Source organism: Lycorma delicatula, chromosome 9, assembly GCF_047948215.1.
Source record: "Lycorma delicatula isolate Av1 chromosome 9, ASM4794821v1, whole genome shotgun sequence".
Lineage (NCBI taxonomy): Eukaryota > Metazoa > Arthropoda > Insecta > Hemiptera > Fulgoridae > Lycorma > Lycorma delicatula.
Window position 1 is genome coordinate 73,383,973 of NC_134463.1, and position 21,229 is coordinate 73,405,201.

Sequence of the window (21,229 nt, forward strand, 5' to 3'; positions counted from 1 at the left end):
AAAAAATAATGAATTTTAGTGAAAAGAAAATTAAAATCTGCCCACCCCTTTGCTCAGTAGGTGCAAAAAATTATTTGGGGTAGTACTTTTTTTAAATTTCAGTCTAACAAAAATAACTTTAAAATTATGTGATATTACTTCTTAAATCATTTGAAATTATTATAATATGTGGATTAAAACTGTGAAAATTATTTTTTAAATTAGCAACACAAAATTTCGACCTTAAATGTTTTCTAAATTTGTAAGGGTTGAAAACTTATTTTTTTAAATGAGATGATGTAGCTTGTGGCACCTCATTGGAAGGCCCTTTGATTTGGATGGGAGTGATAGCTGTTGAATAATAAATGTGGTAACTTTTCAAATGATCATCCGGTATATAAAGTAACATGATAAGTTGACGGTATCTGCATACTTTTTAAAGATGGCACTGCTTGTGGTGCTGATTATTTTCATTGTTTGTTAAGAATGGATATGCAAAAATTTTGGAAAAAAATGGGTGTTGTTTTTATCATCCATTGTGTTGCTAGTTATTCTTTCAAAGAAGTGATTAACCTTTTCTATACCAGAAACATGGTTAAAGATTGTCAATAGATTAGCACAGATACTAAATTTCATTGTGTAGTTAGTTACTTTCTCAAAGAAGTGATTTACCTTTCTATACCAGATATATAATTAAAGATGGTCGATAGTTTAGCACAGATATTAAATTTCAGGAAGTTAATATTAATAAGTTATGATGACAGTACATTTTTAGATGTGGGTCAGGATTTGAAAATGTTGCAGAAACTAGTTGTTATAAAAATTGATTACAAATTAATGGAAGTGAAATGGAATAATAAAGTAATAATGGAATGAGAAAATATTAAAACTATAAGTGAAGGGGGCATTTTCTGCTCCATTTGTACTAGAAAATTTGAATAAAAAAAAAATTGAAGTTGAATTAGTATGGCAAATATCTTCATATTAGCAAAGGAAATTGTGTCATACCCAAATGCACTTAAATGTGAGGGAAAAATTGGAAACTGTTGTGTGTGGATCATACTTCTGAGTATTGGGGACAGGATTTGCAATAGAGAGGTATGGAAAAGCTGAAAGCATTTGAAGAGTAGGAATGGAAGATGTGTAGGGTTGAAAGACTAATAATAAAGTAATGGAAAGTGTTTAAAAGTGATTATGAAGAAAGAATTTTGGTAAAATCATAGTTGACCAGAAGAAAAATAACTTTAACATATGTTTGAAGTCTGGACATATTGTTTCTTAAAATATGTGATGTAGACAGAATGTGAAGGAGGAGGCAATAGAAACGAGAAAAAAAGAAAGGATAGTAAGGATAAAATAGTTAGTGCTTTTGGTGAAAGAAAAGGTTAAAAAAAATGAAAAGAAAAGCACAGGATGTAGATGAGAAAAGTAAGAACACCTGATCTAGTAGCTTTTCATTTCCTTTATTAAGAATGCAAAATATTCGTTATAAATATATTTGATTATACAGGTAAATACATATATAGCAGGTAAAGAAATGAAGTAGAAAACTTTTAATTGAGAAAGGAATTGCCACTTAATTTCTTTATGTATGTTATATGTTTCTTTACTTAAAGAAGTATACTTGTTTACCTGTTGATTCTGTATAAAAAGTTTGAAGTAGGGGGTGTTAAACTTTGTGTTTATTCTGCAGTAATTAATGCATTTCATGTACATATGTCTTTCACCATCATTGAAAAGCATAATTGTTTCATTTCATTGGTTTTGTTATTGAAAATATTAATATTTACTGAAGGTTTTATTTTTTAGAGATATTTTATTCAAAAATTATTTAACGGTAGTGGTTTGTCTGGTAAAACCAAAATTTTCTGTTTATAGCATTTTATATTTGACAGTTTTAGTTTGAGATGCAGTTTATCTCTCTCTCTCTCTCTCTCTCTCTCTCTCTCTCTCTCTGTGTGTTTGTGTGTGTGTGTGTGTGTGTGTGTGTCCACACATTCACACTCCTGCTTGTATATATATATGTATGTATATACTTGGTTAGTATAATAATACTTGGTTAGTATACTTGGTTAATGCTGATTTTAAGTCAAGTACATAATTAGGAAGTAACTGTCTGTTCTATAATCAAAATAGGAAGGTATGGTTCATTTGATCCTTTATATGTTTAACTCATCATTTTTGTGTATTTTATACCTGGAATAGTTAAAGGTTAAACCATTGAAGCGGAAAATGTGTGGTAAAAGTAGATGCCCTATTGCTCTATTGTTTGTCCATACTTCATATCATAATATGTTTATGATTGGCAGCTCAATTTATTTCATCGATCTCTTAATATAGGTTTTGCTTACAGTTCTTTATGTTTTTAAACATCTGCTGTATTACGCTTCCTTTTTACAAGTATTATTTATGTTATATCTTTGTTACGGACAAATCAAATCGATTCTTCTGCGCAACTTTTGGTATTTTGGTTCGATTCGGTTGGGCATTGCGCAGATTTACTCTCATTGTTAATGTTGGCATCCCTTCTTTTTGTAACGCACTATTATCGCATTCACCCCCTCTTGATTCAGTCGCAGTTTATGCGAGTTATGACAGGAGTAAACATCCCCTTTCTGTCTAACGTATTGTTTATCCTTTTATTAATTGTATTATAAGTGTTTTGTGAAAGAAACACGTGCACGCACCTGGGGTTTAGTCATTTTTTGCTTCGAGGAGGTAGTTTTCTGAAAGATGTTGGTATGTGTTTTGCTCTATTCTATGTTTGATGAAGTATGAATGTAAGTGTTTTTGACAGTTGAACAATGGTTTTTAGAAATTGATAAAAAAAGATTCTGTACACCTTATACGATAGTTTATTTCATTTATTCTGTGATTTATATTTTTTATCCTTGTTTTTATTCTTTTCAATAACATTATACTCATATTATTTTCTATTATTCAGTTTACGTAAAATTATGTTCATTTCATTTCCAGAATTGTTTTTATTGACTCTTCTGGTCCTTGGGCGCATGGTGCGTTAAGTTTGATTATGGTGGGGGAAGACCTATCAAACAGTCATGGTATCGATCGGTAATCTTTTGGTTCGGACCAATTTGTTTTCAATTCATTGCTCGTATTGTTTGTCTGCGACTACCAATCACGAGAAAGCATCTTGAAAAGTGACTCATCTTTTGTATTACTCTTATGAGTCACTAGTTTGTGCATATTTTTTAAATGTAATAATAATAATATTATTATTAATAAAAATAATATTATGTAATAAAAAAGGGTTTACATACAAAAACCCTTTTTGTAATACAAAATAATAATTATAATCATTTTAATAAAAAACTTGCAGTCATTGAAAAAAAGCTTGTAAAAGTTGAAGAATATATGTCATAATTTGCCATTTTTAAACTGGATGATCTGATTTTGCTTCTCTTTTTATTTCTTCAGGTTGATAAAATTTATTAAAGAAAAAGTAAAGCAGAATCAGTTTTCTTTTTATTAAATTTTTAATTAAATGTGTGTATGTGTATAAATTTAAAGTCATTGATATGTTATGTAAACAACAGTCTTTTGGCTTGCAAAATGTATAAAATTGAGATTATAATGATACTGTAAATTATAAAACTGGCTAATTAACATGGTTTTGTTTGCTCAATTTTTTTATTTTATTTGAACATTTTTGGAAATCATTAATTTTTGTTGATGTAACTTAAAATATAATTATTCCTTAATCTCTAATCTTGTAACATGCAGAATTTGATGTCAACTTTAATAAAAACTGACATTAAAAGTGAGCAGGTGCAATATCAATTAATATTTTTCTTTCTGTACAGCAGGATAAATTGGAGAAAGTTAAATTCTGTTGATTTCATGGCTCTGTTTCTCACCTACCATTTGTAGTTAATAATTAATAGCATATTCTGGCCAATCTATCTTTTTCTGTTTAGCCTCCTGAACTATCGTAAGATATTACTTCAGAGGATGAATGAGCATAATATATATGAATGTAAATGAAGTGTAGTCTTGTACAGTCTCAGGTCGACCATTCCTGTGATGTGTGATTATTTGAAACCAACCACCAAAGAACAGCGATATTCACAAGCTAGTATTCAAATCTGTATAAAAGTAACTGCCTTTACTAGGATTTAAACCTTAGAACTCTCAACCTCAAAATCAGTTGATTTGTGATGACGAGTTTACCACTCGACCAACCCTGTAGGTTATCCTGGAAAATATAACAAAATAATCCAGAATATAACAAAGTAACACATATTTTGAGCTTGTATTACTATGTTTTAGCTGTGTGTGTTTTCTGAGTGAATAAATTTTGCACCAGATTTCTCGAATACTAATGAATTATAATAATCTCATTATCCTTTTCCACTAGTGAAAAAGTTTTGATTGAAAGTTATTAATTGTTTTCTTTTTTTTATTTATGTTAGTTCCTTAGATTGTGTCATTAGGTTATCTTTTATACAATTTTTTCCTCTTTAGATCACTTTTTTAATAATAATGAATTCGAACAGATGGTTTAATTAGGTTTTGGTGTTATAATCTATTACAGAATTTCTGCCTGTTTTAGAATTTAAATTTTATTTTCAGCATACAGTACGTTGTAATACAAATTATGTTTTTTAGAAATCTTTACTATACAGAGATTCTTAATTTAACCTTCAGATATTTAACAAAAAAGATTTTATTTCTGTTTCCTGACTATTATGTGAATATTGCTAATTTAAATTTATTGCATCAATACTATATTGTATATTTGTTTTCCTGACCTCCTCAGAACTGTTCACAATTTTTTTTGTATTAAAAGTGGAATAAAAATTTTGAACTCAACATTGCTGAATGTCACCAGTCTTATTTACTATTGGTTGGGTTATTTTATTAATAAACTTTATAATGTAAAGTTAATGGGTTCAATATTTTTAATAGACCACATAAATCAATAAAAGTAGTATAATTATATTCAATTGCGATAAAGTGATCACAGTGAAAATTTGTATTGATTTGTTACATATCATGCTTCATCTGTGAAAAATAACGAATCAATAACATTAATTCCCTCACGCAGAAATCGACGAAACCATTGACAATATTGTAGCCGTTTTTCTTTGTCGGGCTCAAGAAGCTGATGAACCGTTTGAATGCAATAAGGTCTTAATTGTAATTGTTTGGTCGCCCGATGAACAGTTGATTTAGACAAATTAATTTCAGCAGACAAACGTCTGATCGATTTATTTGGCGAGGCGAGTAATCGGTCTTTGATTTCAGTGACTGTATCTGTATTCAACACTGACGCAGATCTTTTGTGTTCTTTGTTATTAACCGAACCGGTCTCTCTAAATTTTGCAACTAACCTTAATACTGATGTTTTGTTAGGAGTTTGTTTATCTGGGTACTTATGGCGAAACAAATCTTGCACTGCAACCACTGATTTCGTACTGAAGTATGACTCAACAATGAAAACACGTTCATGTAGCGAAAACTTGTCTCTGACAACCCATCTTGTCTCTTGCAATACACTGAACGTTATGATTGCATTGTTGTTACTATCGGTAGTGTTCTACTGCGTCGCCGCGGTGTTCAGATGTTGGCCGAGTCCATTTCAGTAACGAGTAGGGGAGTAAGCTTGACTTTTGAAATTTCATGGATGAGTGATTGATGGGTTGCGTTTTATATGGGACACCTGTATATTCAAGTCATTTTCAATTTTGTCTGCTGGGCAAGCTGTGTTGGGGTAAGGGCGTAATGGGTATTTTATGTGAGCACAATTATCTGTATCTCATCTTGAGATATTGGTCATTCTTGAATTACTCTAAAATTTTATTTGTAATATCTGTTATTAGGAGTTATGTAGCTATATCCGATGTACACTTTAGCCATTTGGCTGGTTGTGTAGTTATCTAAGAAGAAAGTATCCTCAAGTTGGTCAGTCCAGACGGTCCCATACCTGATTACAATGATGCACTGGTCATTCAGGCATGGCATTCTCAGTGTAGAGAACCTATTAGGATCATACCTGCACCCTAGAAAACTATTTTCTTTGTTGCAGATCTGATCCTAATGAGAACCCTGTAAAACTGATGAGGAAAGAGGGATCAAGGATAAAGAAAGGGAGAGAGATATAGAAAGGGTGATCTGTTGATCAGGATGTATTGGAATAGTTTATTGTTTAGTTCATGACCCACAATGCTAGTAATTCAAATTGCATTTAGTACTTTTAATACGGAGTTTAGTGCTAGGCATCATATTGTTCTTCATTTGTTAAAGGACTAGATTATTTGTTCTTGTAATATCAAATGTAGGTGCAGGAACTACAATCAATTTTAAGATTATTTCTATGAAGCATACTGCATTAATGACAGTTAAATGTTATAAGAAGAAAAAGGAGAAAAAGAACTTTTAGAAGAGCTTTTGAGCTTTTTAGAAGAGTTTTGAATGTTTTGGTCGATAAGATCCAGAATAAAGAGCTTACAAGTTGAATCAGAAAAAAAAGAAGCTTGTGGATAATTTTCAGTAGAAGAAGAATTATAGTGGATCTTAAATAATGGCACCTTGGTTAATTAATACAACTATGAAAGGAAGGAAGTTTATTAGTAAAAACTGTAATGGAAGAAATTGATTAAAACAACCGTATATAAGGAAATACTTAGAGATGTAAGTTGTAGCATTTTGTTTACTTTAAAAGAATAGTTCAGAATAGAACAGATCTGTAAGTTGTGTCAATGCTGGAAAAAAAGACTGTGGTATTTGTTGAAATTTAATTGTACTATTGCAGAAGGGGATAATGATGACATTAGATTATAGATAGGTTAACTCCATAATTTTCTGTATTGAGGTTATTACTTGTCTAATTATTACATTTTTTCTCAGTATAATTATATATTTATCATAATTATATTGTAATTAATAATCATGACAAAACAGTTGTCATGATGGATTATTTTAATTTTATTATTTCATTACATAGTCACATAAAAGAGCAAGATCCTGTAACATAAGATTCTACAAAATATAATGAGATATATAAAATACAATTATATCCTCTTTACTATAATACTGTAGAATAACTTGTGAAAAGATTTAATTAAAATGAGACAAGAGGTTAGAAAGTTTTTTTAGGAATAGGAAAGAGATGTTGCATCATTGTTGAGGTAGGAGTCCTGGAACTGCAATTCTTTTATTATGTTCTGGTCTTCATGATACAAACTAATTTCCATCTGTTTGGTTTCTCCAGGAAGTTATTCACAGATTTCATATATATATATATATATATATATATTATTTTTCATTTTTGACAGCGTTTGAACTTGAATGTTACATGATTATGTGATCTTCCTTCTCCTTCTTGTTGTTTATTTTCTCCTTCTTTTTCTGTTCCTATAATCTCTTCATCTTTGACTCTGTTTCTGTTTCTTTTGTTCTGTCCATTTTCCCCCTGTTTTCTTCTTTTCTTTCTCTTCATATTTTGTGTTCATAATTTTGTTTCTAACTTTTCTTCTTTCTCCTATCATTTTCTTGTTGATTCCTGTCTGTCTTAGGTCCTCTTCTATTTTGTGATGTCAATTGATTTTCCTGATTGAGCCGTTCACTACATCAAAGATCCTCTTTGTGAGTCTGCTGTTCATTCGCTGTATGAGGCTGTAGAATGCAAGTCTGTGTTTTCTTATGTTTGCGAGTGTATCTGTTCGTTACATAATTCTTTGGTTTGTCTCTTCATCGATATGCCATCTCTATGTACTGCAAAGTTTTTCTAAATACTATATATATATATATATATATATAATGTACTAAATATTATTAACTACAATTGTAACATTATGATATGTTATACATATCATATATAAATAAATATATATATATATATATATTATATATAGCTAATATTTATTATTAACTAAATATTATTTTATATATATAAAATATATACTCTTCTTTATTAAAAAAAAACAAAAAAAAACAAATTATTACATCATTAAGTAGTGTGATTCTCTGTGTAGCAAGCAAACAGAGCTGAAATTCTAACAGAAATTATGACCAATTTGTATAATGAGTAAAATTCAGTAAAAACAGTTTATGAGTCACAAATGTTTGCTCAAGTATATCTTGTTACAGCTTGATCTGCATTTTGTTGAAAACTGTGGTTAGAACTATGATTTATCTAATATTTTGCACTTTGTAGCTATGTGAAGCAGTATTAGGATATTCTTTAAAATTAAAGATTTTACTTATTAACAATCATTTATTAATTCTTTATATTTAATTCAAATATTTAATTCAAATTTTGTTTTTAATTTTGTTTTCTAGGCCCAGCAGAATGCTCAGCTGTAGCCTCTCGTGGGAGAAGCTTCTGCTCCTGGCTCTGCCATGAGTGTTCCTCCTCAATTTTTAAACAGCATCAACAACAGCAACATTAATAACAATAGCAACAGTTCAACAATAATAATTAATACTACAGTAACTGCATCTACAACTACAAGTACAGTTTCTTCTTTCAGTACAGCTGCTACAAGTTTTACCGGCAGTTCACAAACAGTGATATCTTCAGTTTTGCAAAGTAATTTAAGAAAACCCTCATTATATAATATTGTGCATTTTTAAGTATACATCTAATAAAATATGAGATTAAGAATAGCTTTTTACTGATAACATGTAATATTTAATGTGATGAAATTTCATGTATTCTCTAATGTATTGTATCCTGTTTATTAGTTGGGCAAAAATCAAATATTTCTTTTATCATTCCTCAAGTATATTTTTCTTTCAACATATCTTCACAAATCATTCTTCAGATTCATTATGCCCTCCAGGTATGTCTCTTGGCTTTCTTCTTTTTACTTTATGATTGTGTATTTCATTATTTTTCTTTCATCATTCATTTGTTTGAAATTCCCAAACCAATGCAACCTTGCTCCATTTAGTCTTCTCTAATACACTTTATTTTCCAGTCTTATTTCCTTTTTACCCCCACTTTTTTCTAATAAGACCAACTTTTTAATTGTATTTTTGACATAAAAATGTTAAACTCTTATTTATATTGAAGCTTAGAAAATAAACACCTGGTTAATAGAAAAGTGTAAACAGAGTGCTTGCCACTGATATCATACTTTTGGGGCATTGATCGCAAAACCCTTGTTCAGTCAATGTTTGGCAAACTTCTTTCCATTGTTTGAATTTTTGATGTATTATAATGGATTCTTATTTCAAAGTTTATATGAAGAATTTTTCTTATACAATATTTCTTTACAGTTAAGTGAAGTTAGATTTATACTGTATAATAATTTTTCTGTCAATGAAATTATTCAAAAAAGTAGTTGAAACAAGGATCCAAACTCATAATGTACTTCAGTCTTGTACTTGTAATTTAGTAGATATTTTAATACTTAATGTATATTTTATTATTTTTTAAATAACATGGTCAGTCTTAACTTAAAAGAAAGTCCTATACCAGTCAAAAGAGGAGAATATTTTGTATAAGAAAAGTGTACGCCTATTTTGTATTAAACCAAAATTGACTGAGCAAGAGTTTTGCAATCAGTGCTCCAAGTGTGATCTCGGTGATAAGCACTCTGTGCACATCTCTATTGAATGAGTGTGTATTTTCAACGCCTCAGGAAAAAAGGGGTTTTCAACAATTTTTTATTAAAAATTCTGAAAAAAAGAGCACCTAAATTCTCTTAATTTTTTAAATTTCAGTTAATTACAAACTTCCATGTTATTAAGTAAAAGTGAATTTTCACTTGAACTTGAATGATACTAAAAATAAATAAATAAAAAAAAAGTATTGGTGTATAGGATCCTTTCTAAAATACAGGTAAAAAAAAGTTAGTTTTTAATTTTTAATCTAATAAAGGCAAATTTGGTACTCCCTTGCCATTTACAGGCTGAAACATAAGTAATAAACTTACTGTAGGTGTACCTAACTTCATAGTTATTTTCTATATATGTATATCTTACTAAAAAGTATTATAGTTGACTCATACAAAAATGTTTTATGTAATTTTCTTTCTTTGATGGTCAAGTAAGATAAACAGGATTTTATTGTCATGCATGTTTCTAGTTTAGTTTAAATACTAGTATTATTTATTTATCTATTAGTAGATTATTTTATAAATTAACTGTTTTTCTATATTTTAAAATTTATCTGACAGATGTGGTTTTTTCAGCAGCAGCAATAAATAAAGATCCTGTTGAAGAAGAGGAAGAAGAGTGTGAGGAGGGAGAGGAGGAGGAGGAAGAGGAAGGTGAACGTGAAATATTAGAGCAAGGAAGCACAGCCTCAGCTGCAGGATGTGTAACCCCAGACAAAGCTCTGTCAGGAGGTGCAAGTTCACCTATACCAATGACACATCATCATCGTCATCATCATTATCATCACCAACATTCATCATCGCATCATCAGTCGACTCATTCAGGTTATCCGGGTAAAAAAATAAATTCACTTAAGTTGAAGTTATTTTTAAAGATAAGTTTGTGTCATGCTTTTTTTTTTAAATTTTGTGACATATGTTTTCGTGTATCTGGTAATATTCTAAATACTTTATCCTCTATTCATTCTTAAATCCTGTTTTTTTGGGTTTTTTTTATGATTGTCATTTTTAATTTAGCAAATTATTGATCTTGAAGAAAGTTTTATCAACAAAATTGATTGTTACACTTCATTGTAATATGTTTGGTTTTATATTAGTCTAAAAATATAAAAGTAGTTAATATGAGGTATGTTTTTAAAGTATGGTTTGTTTTGAATTTGCCGCCTATGTACAGGATGTAAAATGATAAAGTAAATATAGCTCAATTATTTCAGTCAATAGTCAGCTGTTAGTAATAATAGTTCAGTCATTTTGATGTTTATATTTATCCATTTAAATGAGTGCTATAATTTGTGATTCCGTTGAGTGTGAAGTAAGAGGAGTAATCTGATTTTTAACCTTAAAAAAAACAATTTTGCTGTTGAAATTTTCATTTAAATTTGTGATGTTTATGGGCAGAATATTATGAGTCCATATTATGAGGATATTATCATCTTCAGAAAGACTGTTGCTGTTCATTTTCAGAAGAGTGAATGAACTTTCATGTTGAAGAAATAGCAGCTGGGCATGGTAATGGATGACTTGATTGAAAATGTTAGAAAAAAAATCTTGAGGAAGCTAGTGTTTCATAGTGTTACAGTCATCTTTTATTTATGAAGTTTGATTGAAAAATTGGGATTACAAAAAATTGTGTGCTGGATGGGTGTCAAAGATGTTAACTAATGAAAAAATCTTGCTGTAACGCATGAATTTTGATTGCATTATGAAAATAGAGGTGGTGAATTGTTTGATCACATTGTTATTGGAGATGAAAACTGGTTTTTTATTCGAATGTAGAGACAAAGCAATGTTCAATGCGTTGGTGACATTCATCATCTCATAGATTGAAGAAATTCAAACCAAAGTGTTTGGTAAAGAAGCTATGCTTTGCCTGTTTTATTTAGTGTTCATAGAACTACTGTGAATGGTGATATAAAAATTTTAGAAGAGCTATAACAAACTATATATGCTATTCTGTGAGATTTTGTTTTTGCATGTCAATGCCTGGCCACATGGCAAATCAGACAGTGAAGCAATTGGAAAATCTTCAATTTGTTCACCCTACAGCCCTGATTAACTCCTAGCAATTACCTTCTTTTTCTTCACCTTAAACACTGGCTTTCATAACCAAGATTTGACGATGATGACAGATTGAAGAATGGCATTGCTGCATGATTTAAGTTATTGGTGGCAAAATTTGTTGAAGAGCAAATGAAGAACAAATTTCATGGAATTTGTCGACAAATTCTACGAAAACAGTATGAAAAATGTTTTGAAGGCAGGTATGTAGAAAAGTAAAAAATACATGTAGTTTTTTTTGTGTAGTAATAAAATTTTCAATTTTTTATTTCAAAATAAATTTTACTATAAAAACATGCTTCATATGTATAAAAATCATGTGTCATATTCTTCTTTTCAGATAAGTTAATGATTTACTTCTGAGGTTACATCATAAGTAGTTGCCTTTCTGCATTAATATTGAACTCTATGTGCTCAAGTTTGTAGACATTATTTTATTACCTGAACTACACCGTAACTTTTACAGTTAGTAATTAAAAATTGTTTTGTTATTTTATAAGTGTAAAATTTTACAAGTTTAAAAATTTTATTTTTACAGAACCTCTGGGTGCAGGTACAGAACAAATGGGATACGAACCGGATTCAAGCAGCACACTGAGAGACAAACCACCGGAATTGGGCTGTTCTCCACCAGCATATTTGCGTTGGGCACGCCACTTGCATGCACTTCTTCAGGATCCAGATGGTGTAGCCCTTTTTCGAAGCTATTTAGAGTCAGAGGGACGTTCACATGCAGACACTCTAGAGTTTTGGTTTGCTTGCGAAGGTCTTCGCAAACAAACAGATCCAAAACATATCACACGTCTTGTCAAAGCCATTTACAGGTATATATATATTTCTTTCTTTTTCTTTTTGTATAGATTCCTTTCTTTATAAATATTTTAATGTTTTTCATAAGCTAATATGAATGACGAAAGGAACTGGGTAATGAGAGTTCTTAAATTATTATAGAGGATACTGTTATACAGTCATATAGACACATCAATTTCAAATTTGCTTTACTGAGTTGTAAGTGTCATTTTTTTAATGAAAAGATTTGTTACCTGACAGTTCAACTTTTCTTAATTTGGACTTGTTCAGTTAAATTCTTTATTTTTTTACATGAATCCTATAAATTTGGTTAAACAGTGATTTACAATGCACAAGTATGTTTCAACCATTAGTTAGTTATTGATTAATAAACCAATCTTATCAATATTTCCAGGAATATTATATTCCTGGAAACATTCAGCCATAGTGAAAGGATATTTTAACTGTAAATTCCTTCATTTTATTTTAAAATAACACAAATTTAAATTACTTCTATAATTTGCCATGTTATTGTAAATTTTTGCTCCCATATTTGATGGATGACTGCCATCAAATAAAGAGAGTCTGTTAATTGAAAGGGGGTAAAAGGCTACTGCAGCTCTGTTCACTTATTTATTGGAAAGATGCTTATTTTGTGAGTAGAATATTTCCTTACCTTTTTTTTTTAATTTTTAGTATTTTATATCTAGTATATAATGCTGTAGCATTACATAATAATAATAATAATAATAATTGTAGTATATAATGCAATGCTAGTATTTAGATGTAGATTTCTAGTTGGTTAAGCAGTTGAAAAAGTTATTGCACAAACTTCATGAGTTTACTTCTACAAGAATCTTAATTATCCTAAGATATTCTCAACCCAGATCCCAGAAAGATATAGGAGATGATCACAAAAATATCCCTCACATTTGGCATTGACAGATACTATCCTTGAAACAGTAGTCATGGATATTTTGAAATAGAAAACCTGGGGAAAGTGGTTGCGTGTAGTCTGTTAATCATCATTTAACAGACTTATTGTCTGTATGCTCTATGATTTTTAAATCATCACTTTGCTTCTTTCAGTTAATATTATTTTGAATTTTAATCCCAAAAAATTTACATAATGTAAAGGTGAGTTTCCTCTCATGATTAAAGATTGAGTTTCAAATTATCATTTTTTCTTTGCATTTGGCTGGTTTGGAAGGGAAGCAAGATAGTTTTTGAGAAGTTAACATGCACTGTTGCCTCAAACTACTTGATTAGATGCATGAAGCCAGATAAGATTGCTTCTAGGATTTCTTTCAAATAAGATTATTTCGCTAGTGCAGAAGTATCATTTGCAAAAGTATTTTATCAACATTCTTGTTTAGACAATAATTATGTCTAAAACAATTCTTTTATATAAATCAAGTGAGAGAAAACCAATCTTTAAACCAGTGTCATTCCACAAAATGAGAGATTCTTTTCACATAAACATTTTTTTTTTCAATCTATCTCCATGACTTTAACCCAGTGAAATCTGTAAGAAATATAAGTCTTAAACCAGAGTAAGGATGCACCACTTATACTGTCTGATTCTATTTTTAAGGCCTTAAAACACTAATCTTATCATCATTGTTAAGTATGTATTTTGTTTCCCATTTAAACTATAATATCATCTTGGAGCTTTAAGTCAGAACCAAGTTTTTAAGATTCAAAAATGGGATGTCAGATCATTGTTTCAGCACCCATAGGAATTCTTTCTACCAATATTTAGAATGTTAAATATGCTAATTTGTCTCAGTGTTTATAGCTTTCTTTGATAAAAAGGATATTCACTTTTAAAAATAACAGTACCACCTATATAAAACTAGAGAACTAAACTGTGTTTGTATAATTTAACACAATATTATTTTTGGCTTAAGAGAAAGCTTTTATCATGCTTTTGTTACAATTTTTGATAATAAATTACTGAACTATTTAAAAAGTCATCCTACTAATATATTCAGGTTACAATTAAAATATTTATTTTTACAGAAATAATGAATACCTTGATTTTTATGCCCCCTGTTCAAAGTTAATAAATTTGTGCTCAAGATAATTTTTCATCAATTCCTTTTGAGTTGTAAATTATTTTGGATATTTAATATCGTAGTATACTTTATATTTATTTTAACATCATTTCATGTGTGTATGTTTAATAATTAATATGGACTTAATCATATTTACTTTTTGGTTTTATAATAATTGCACACATTCCTAACCTACATACAATGTATTATCATGTATCAGTCAAAATAAAAATTTATGTTTATTTGTTTTCATTGTAGAACACCATATCCCACACTATCAAAGAAACAATCCAAGGTCTCAAGCTGACTCGTCCCAAGCTCCCAACACATTTTTACTTCCTTGTGTTCAGACTCGGTGCATGATATTAAAAATTTATTTAAGAAGGACTTTAAGATTTAAAGGTCTTTCTATTGGTTCACCCTTGGCTCCTGATGATCCAGCGGCTCCATACACACTATATAAGCTGGCTAACGCACTACATTCAGTCAGTCCAGCCTTCTTCTATCAATATTCATGGATTCAATATACAAAATATATTCTTTAACAATGTATCATTTATGGAATCATTAAAAGAATTTATATACACTTATACATAATCTTGTACTATTCATTGAAATATAAATGATCATATCTAATTATGAAATGTTAAATGTCTATATTTATCTATTATTTGAACCAGTGGTAAATACATAGAGTAATTACCCTAACCAAGGTAAAGGTTGTACTTACTACAACAAGCCTATTAACCAAGGATATTAACTCGACACATTGTACTAAGCAAAGGAAGTATTGTGATTATGAAAAATTTCAGATTTCAATGAAAATATCCATTTTAACCATTCCTGAACCCATTTTGACTAGTTTCAATGTGACTACATACATGTGTGTTTTTCATAACTCAAAAATGATTAGTCATAGAATGTTGAAATTTTTTATTTAGGACTGTTGTAACATCTAGTTGTACTCCCCTTTTGATTGCAATTCTGTGGATCAGAAGTGTCCAATAAAACCCAAAATACAAATTTTTTGGATTTTGGAGTTTTCTTAACTGCAGTAATAAGCCCTCATTGCAAGCTTTTCAATGATATATCATAAGTGGTATTTATTTTCATTGGTTCCAGAGTTATAGCCAAATAAACTTTTAATTAATGAAATATTTGGATCTTTCAAGGGGAAGGCACATCGGTTCGAATCCAACTTCATATAAAAACCCGAAGAATGTAAAAATTTAAAGATGTAGAGACAACATAAATTTAAACTGCCTAGGATTTGTGGACGATCTGGCCCTTCTGGCAAACAACATACAAGAAAGTAAACAACAAATAAAATCATTACAAGAGATAGCACAACGAATCTTGGAATAACAGACTAAACAAACTGACTAGGGCACTGCATCTTACCAAGAACACCTACAACAAAAATAGTCTCTCAATAGCAACAAAATTAAAACACAATATATAACAGTCACACAACCAGAAATGATATGTGCGAGTTAGACCATCTTCAAAACAACCAATATTGCAGCAATAGACAAGATCCTCAAGATAGAAAAAATTTTTGTCAGAACGTGCATAAACAAAAAATATCAAAAGAATGTTCACTGGAGGCTTCCTTCAAATGAAACAGTCTACAAAGAAATAGAACCAGTAACCAGCACAATCAAAAAGAAACGAATCTCATTCTTGGGACACCTAATCAGAACACCGGAAAATAGAATCATCAGGAAAATAATAGAGAAATTATGGAATAGCAAAACCAACATAAAATGGATTAGAAAAATCAAAAAAGACATCAAGGAACTCGAAATTACAGTGGAAGATTTGAACAAAACAGACAAAATTAAGAAACTCAGACAAACAAACTAGACTACAAATGAAAATCAACAGACAAACAATAGGAAGGGTGATTTCAGATCAAGGAAGAAAGTTAAGATACGAAAGAATGAAGAAGTACTGGGCTAACAGGAAACTGAAAAACCCCTCCTACAAAAATTGACTAAGTGGTCTAATGAGGCCAAATAATAATAATAAAAAAAAAAATCAAGTTACTAGTGAAATAAAATTTTATGTACTTTTCATTTTAATTCAAAAATTTTTACAGAGGTTAATAATTGCTAATATATCAAAATACTTAAATTAAAAAAAAAATTAATATATGAACCAATATAAAATGCTGATCAGACACCACAAAAAATGTGATGCAATGTGGTTTCCACCACAATGCAATTGTGTAACTGTCCACTTTATTAAAGAATTGGAGGATCATATCTCACTTTCAAATGAATTAAGTTTAAATAAAGTGCAGCAAAACATGTATATATGTAATTCAATATATAGCCTTTGGGACCACCATTAGGTATTTATTACTTCAGAGGTTGAGATGAAATGGCACTTTTTATATCAGTTGAAAATGCCATGCCTGACATTGGGACCTCTGGATGAAAGGCCGAGATGCTATCACCTGCACCACAGAGGCCAGCTCCCAATACCTCTCAAATGAAGGGAAACATTGCGTTCCCTGTAAACTTTTTTTGGAATAAAATTATTCTTATTACGAAGTTTTAAAAAATTTCATGAAAATCGATTTATCAAGTCTGATCATGCCAAATAAAGTAACTGGTAAAAAAAGATTTAAAAAAAATTATTTATTTTAAAAAAATCTGTTGTTACCACAGACCGAATGGGATGAGCAAAAACATTTTAAATTAACTAAAAATAAATTTAACTAACTTTAATTAGACTAAAATTAAACTTAAAAAAAAATAGGTAAGTATTTGAGCGAGTATATTTCTTCAAATATTTTAGAAAACATGGTTAATAGAGAAACTAGACAGTAATGTGGTAGTAACTCTAAGACTTCTTTCTTGAAGAAATAAAATATTCTATTTTACAAATAAATTGCATTCTAGCAGCAAAAGTAATATAATTTATATAAATTGTGCAATTTATTTTCACTTACTGTTTATCTTGTTACATTATTTTCACAAAAATCTTTGTTTCTTCAGATAATTTTTTTTTTAGAATAAATTGAAAACAGTAAAAACTTTAAATTATTGATATTAATTCTTTTCTTAAGTTTTTTGAACTAATGTTAAGTTTCTTATATTTAAGTTTTTTTAAATAATATTTATTTAGATTTTATGACCATTTTATTTCAGTGACAGATAATTAACATTTAAATGTACAGTGAAGAAGTGAAAGTATGTTTGAAAGATCTCATTAAAAAAAACCATTGAATAAAACAATTTTTTTTTTGATTAATAAATGATTTTATAAATAATTATGTACATATTTTTAATAGACTTTTTTTTTTTTTGTTTTTCATGTGATTTGATGAAACTGTTCACTTCTTTTTATTTTGTTCATATATTTTAAATTTACATTCTGTATCTTTAGTTTTATTTTATTCTTTATTTTATTCCATGCATTCATTCATATTTTTTTTACATCTCTCCTTTTTTTCATTTCTAAATGGAATGTTGAGATATTTATTATTCTGTTAGGATTTGAAGTTGTGGAGTTACTTATGTCAATAACAAATCATTCATTATAGCATACCTGTTACTGATTATTTTTGTTAAAAACATGTAATCTTATTTTCATTCACATTTTTCCTTATACAAGCATTTCATTAATATGCGTTAGTGACCCTATATTTTTATATTTTCTTTTCTTATACATTTTTTTTCAGGAGATATTTCCTGAAAACACAACTAAAAATTGGAGAAGAATTAAGGAAAGCAGTAAACGAAAAAATAAAAGAAGCCAGCAATACCGGTGCTACTCTAGATGCGGCTGTGTTCGATCGATCGCAAAAAGAAGTGGAACGCTTAATCACAGAAACAACTTACCCAAATTTTTTACAATCGGACCTTTATTTACAACACGTTCAAACTGTACAAAATGGTTCAAGGTAGTTATATTTGCGAAAGTTAATTGTTATTTTGATTGTCGTTCCTATTAACTTTAATAAAATTATTTTCTTTTCAAGAAATCTATATATATTTTCTTTTTAAATTGTATTTTTAATTATGAATATTTGAGTTTACTCTTTTCATATTTGCAATATTCATTTTGAAATAAAAAAATAACATGTAGCAGTTCTTGATTTACTTACTATTGCATTCAAACTGGAGTAGTGCAAGATATTGAATGATGTTTAATTTGCTTTTTAATAAATTTTTTATTTTTAATAAATTCATTACACTATGATGTGTGCTATCAACTACTTTAAACTATCCCAATTTATAGATTTTATAATCTTATATTTATTGACATTTATTTAATTTTTAAAGTATATATTTTTCTGATATAGAAAAAATGATTTTATTGATCAAAATGATTTTTGTATCTTCTTGTTTATGATTTTCCTTGTATTGTCAGAGCATTGCTCTGTATTAATTTTGCATTAGATATTTCATTGTGTTAAGATTAGTATTTTTCTATACGAGGTTTGTTCAGAAAATTACCAAACTTTATTTTTTTAATCTTTATTATTAATTTTACAGATTTTTATTGGTCCTTGTCCCCTTCAAGTACTCCCCTTCCCTATTTTCACACACTTTTCCCATCGGTGTTTCCAGTTCGCAAGGCAGTTGAGGATAGCTTCATTTAAAATAGTCTTTAAGGTGTGACAGATTTCCTTTAATGTCATCAATAGTCTCAAAGTGCTGTCCTTACATCACTGATTTTAATTTCAGCAATAAGAAGAAATCACAAGGAGCCAGGTCTGGCGAGTAGAGAGGCTGAGGAATGACAGTTCTGATTTTTGCCACAAAACTGATGTGCGGGCACATTGTTATGGTGAAGGAACCATGAGTTGTCTCATCACAACTTTGGTCTCTTTTAGTGGATTTTTTTTTCATGTAACCATTGTAGAACGCCTTGATATGAATGCCTTGCATGGTTTACTGTTTCCCCTTGTGGCAAGAATTTCATTAAAATCTAAAAAAAAAAAAAAAAACAGAGAGCATCACTCTGACATTGGATGAGACTAACTTGCTTTCTTGTAGTGTGGAGATCCTTTGCCAATCTATTGTAATAATTCAGCTTTTGTCTCAATGTCATAGCCGTAAACCCAGCTTTCATCTCCATTACGATCCTTTATGTGAATGTTTCATCGTCATTGGTCTGTTTAAGAAGTTGTAGACAAATGCCCACTCGATGTTCTTTCTGCTGTGCCTGTCATCAAACAAGGAAAAATCTTTGCTGCAATTTGATGCATGTTCAATTTTTCAGTCAAAATGTCATGGCAGGATCAAGTTGAGATGCTAACCTCTTCTGTAAGTTCTCTGACAGTCGTCAATCGGTGATTTGCACGCACCAGATCGTTGATTTTCTGAATGTAGGTGTCATTCCTTGTCAAGAGTCATTTTCAATTGACTGACGAGCACTTTTAAATTGTGAAAACCATTCGTAACATTTTGTATGACCCGGAGCATCGTCTCTGTAAGCTTGTTTCAAAAGTTGAAACATTTCTATTAAAACACTTAGGTGAAGTTGAAACACTTAAACACGTTGAACTCAAATAATCAATAACACTAAACCTAAATGAGATATCAACACTGCAAGAACATGTGGTTTCAGAGAAAGTTGTGTGGAACACAAAGCTGCCAACCACACATCACTAAATATCTCTGTTGGCATGTAATTAAAAATGTTTGGTTATTTTCTGAACAGACTTCGTATTTTCAAGTAATCTTGGTCTATTTAATTAGACTTCGTTTAATAATATTGTTTTTTTATAAAGCAAGATGTAATAAATTTAATACGTACCGTAAATGTTTCTACTTTATTATAATATTCTTTGTTTAATGTAAATATCCTGTGTGTATATTTAAATGTGTCAATTTTTACACAGTAATTTTCAAGAATGAATTATGATTTATCAAAAAATTGACTTGCTTACTTGCTATATTGCCAGGCGATACTGCAAGGTATCAGATAGATTTTATCATGGTTAAGCAAAGATTTAGAAATCAACTCGTTGACTGCAAAACTTACCCTGGAGCAGACATTGATAGCGACCATAATTTGGCGATAATGAAATGTAGATTGGGGTTTAAGAACCTGAAGAAAAGGTGTCAGGTGAATCGGTGGAATTTAGAGAAGCTTGAGGAAGAAGATTTTTGAGGAGGACATCGCAAGAGGTCTGAGTAAAAAAGATAAGGTAGAAAATGTAGAAGAAGAATGGGAGAATGTTAAAAAGGAAATTCTTAAATCAGCAGAAGCGAACTTAGGCAGAATAAAGAGAACTGGTAGAAAACCTTGGATTTCAGATGATATATTGCAGCTGATGGATGAATGTAGAAAATATAAGAATGCTAGTGATGAAGAAAGTAAAAGGAACTATCGACAATTAAGAAATGCTATAAACAGGAAGTGCAAACTGGCGAAAGAAGAGTGGATTAAAGAAAAGTGTACAGAAGTGGAAAGAGAAATGCACATTGGTAAAATAGACGGAGCATACAGGAAAGTTAAAGAAAATTTTGGGGTACATAAATTAAAATCTAAAAATATGTTAAACAAAGATGGTACACCAATATACAATATGAAAGGTAAAGTCGATAGATGGGTGGAATATATTGAACAGTTATACGGAGGAAATGAATTAGAAAATGGTGTTATAGAGGAAGTTGAGGAGGATGAAATGGGAGAAACAATACTGAGATCTGAATTTAAGAGAGCATTAAAAGATTTAAATGGCAGAAAGGCTCCTGGAATAGACGGAATACCTGTAGAATTACTGCGCAGTGCAGG

The 21,229-nt window shown here is 29.8% G+C and overlaps 1 protein-coding gene across 2 annotated transcripts in view; it reads left to right on the forward strand.

Moving 5' to 3' along the window:
• Window positions 1-21,229, forward strand: part of Axn (protein axin) — a 100,691-nt gene that overhangs the window by 33,595 nt on the left and 45,867 nt on the right. Inside the window, exons 3-6 of one of the 2 annotated variants that reach the window (XM_075375539.1) lie at window positions 8,284-8,533; window positions 10,143-10,400; window positions 12,163-12,448; window positions 18,162-18,383. In XM_075375539.1, coding sequence (XP_075231654.1) covers window positions 8,344-8,533; window positions 10,143-10,400; window positions 12,163-12,448; window positions 18,162-18,383 — 956 coding nt within the window. In that variant the 5' untranslated portion in view covers window positions 8,284-8,343. The remainder of the gene's footprint in view (window positions 1-8,283; window positions 8,534-10,142; window positions 10,401-12,162; window positions 12,449-18,161; window positions 18,384-21,229) is intronic. The other variant, XM_075375540.1, reaches the window with a different exon arrangement.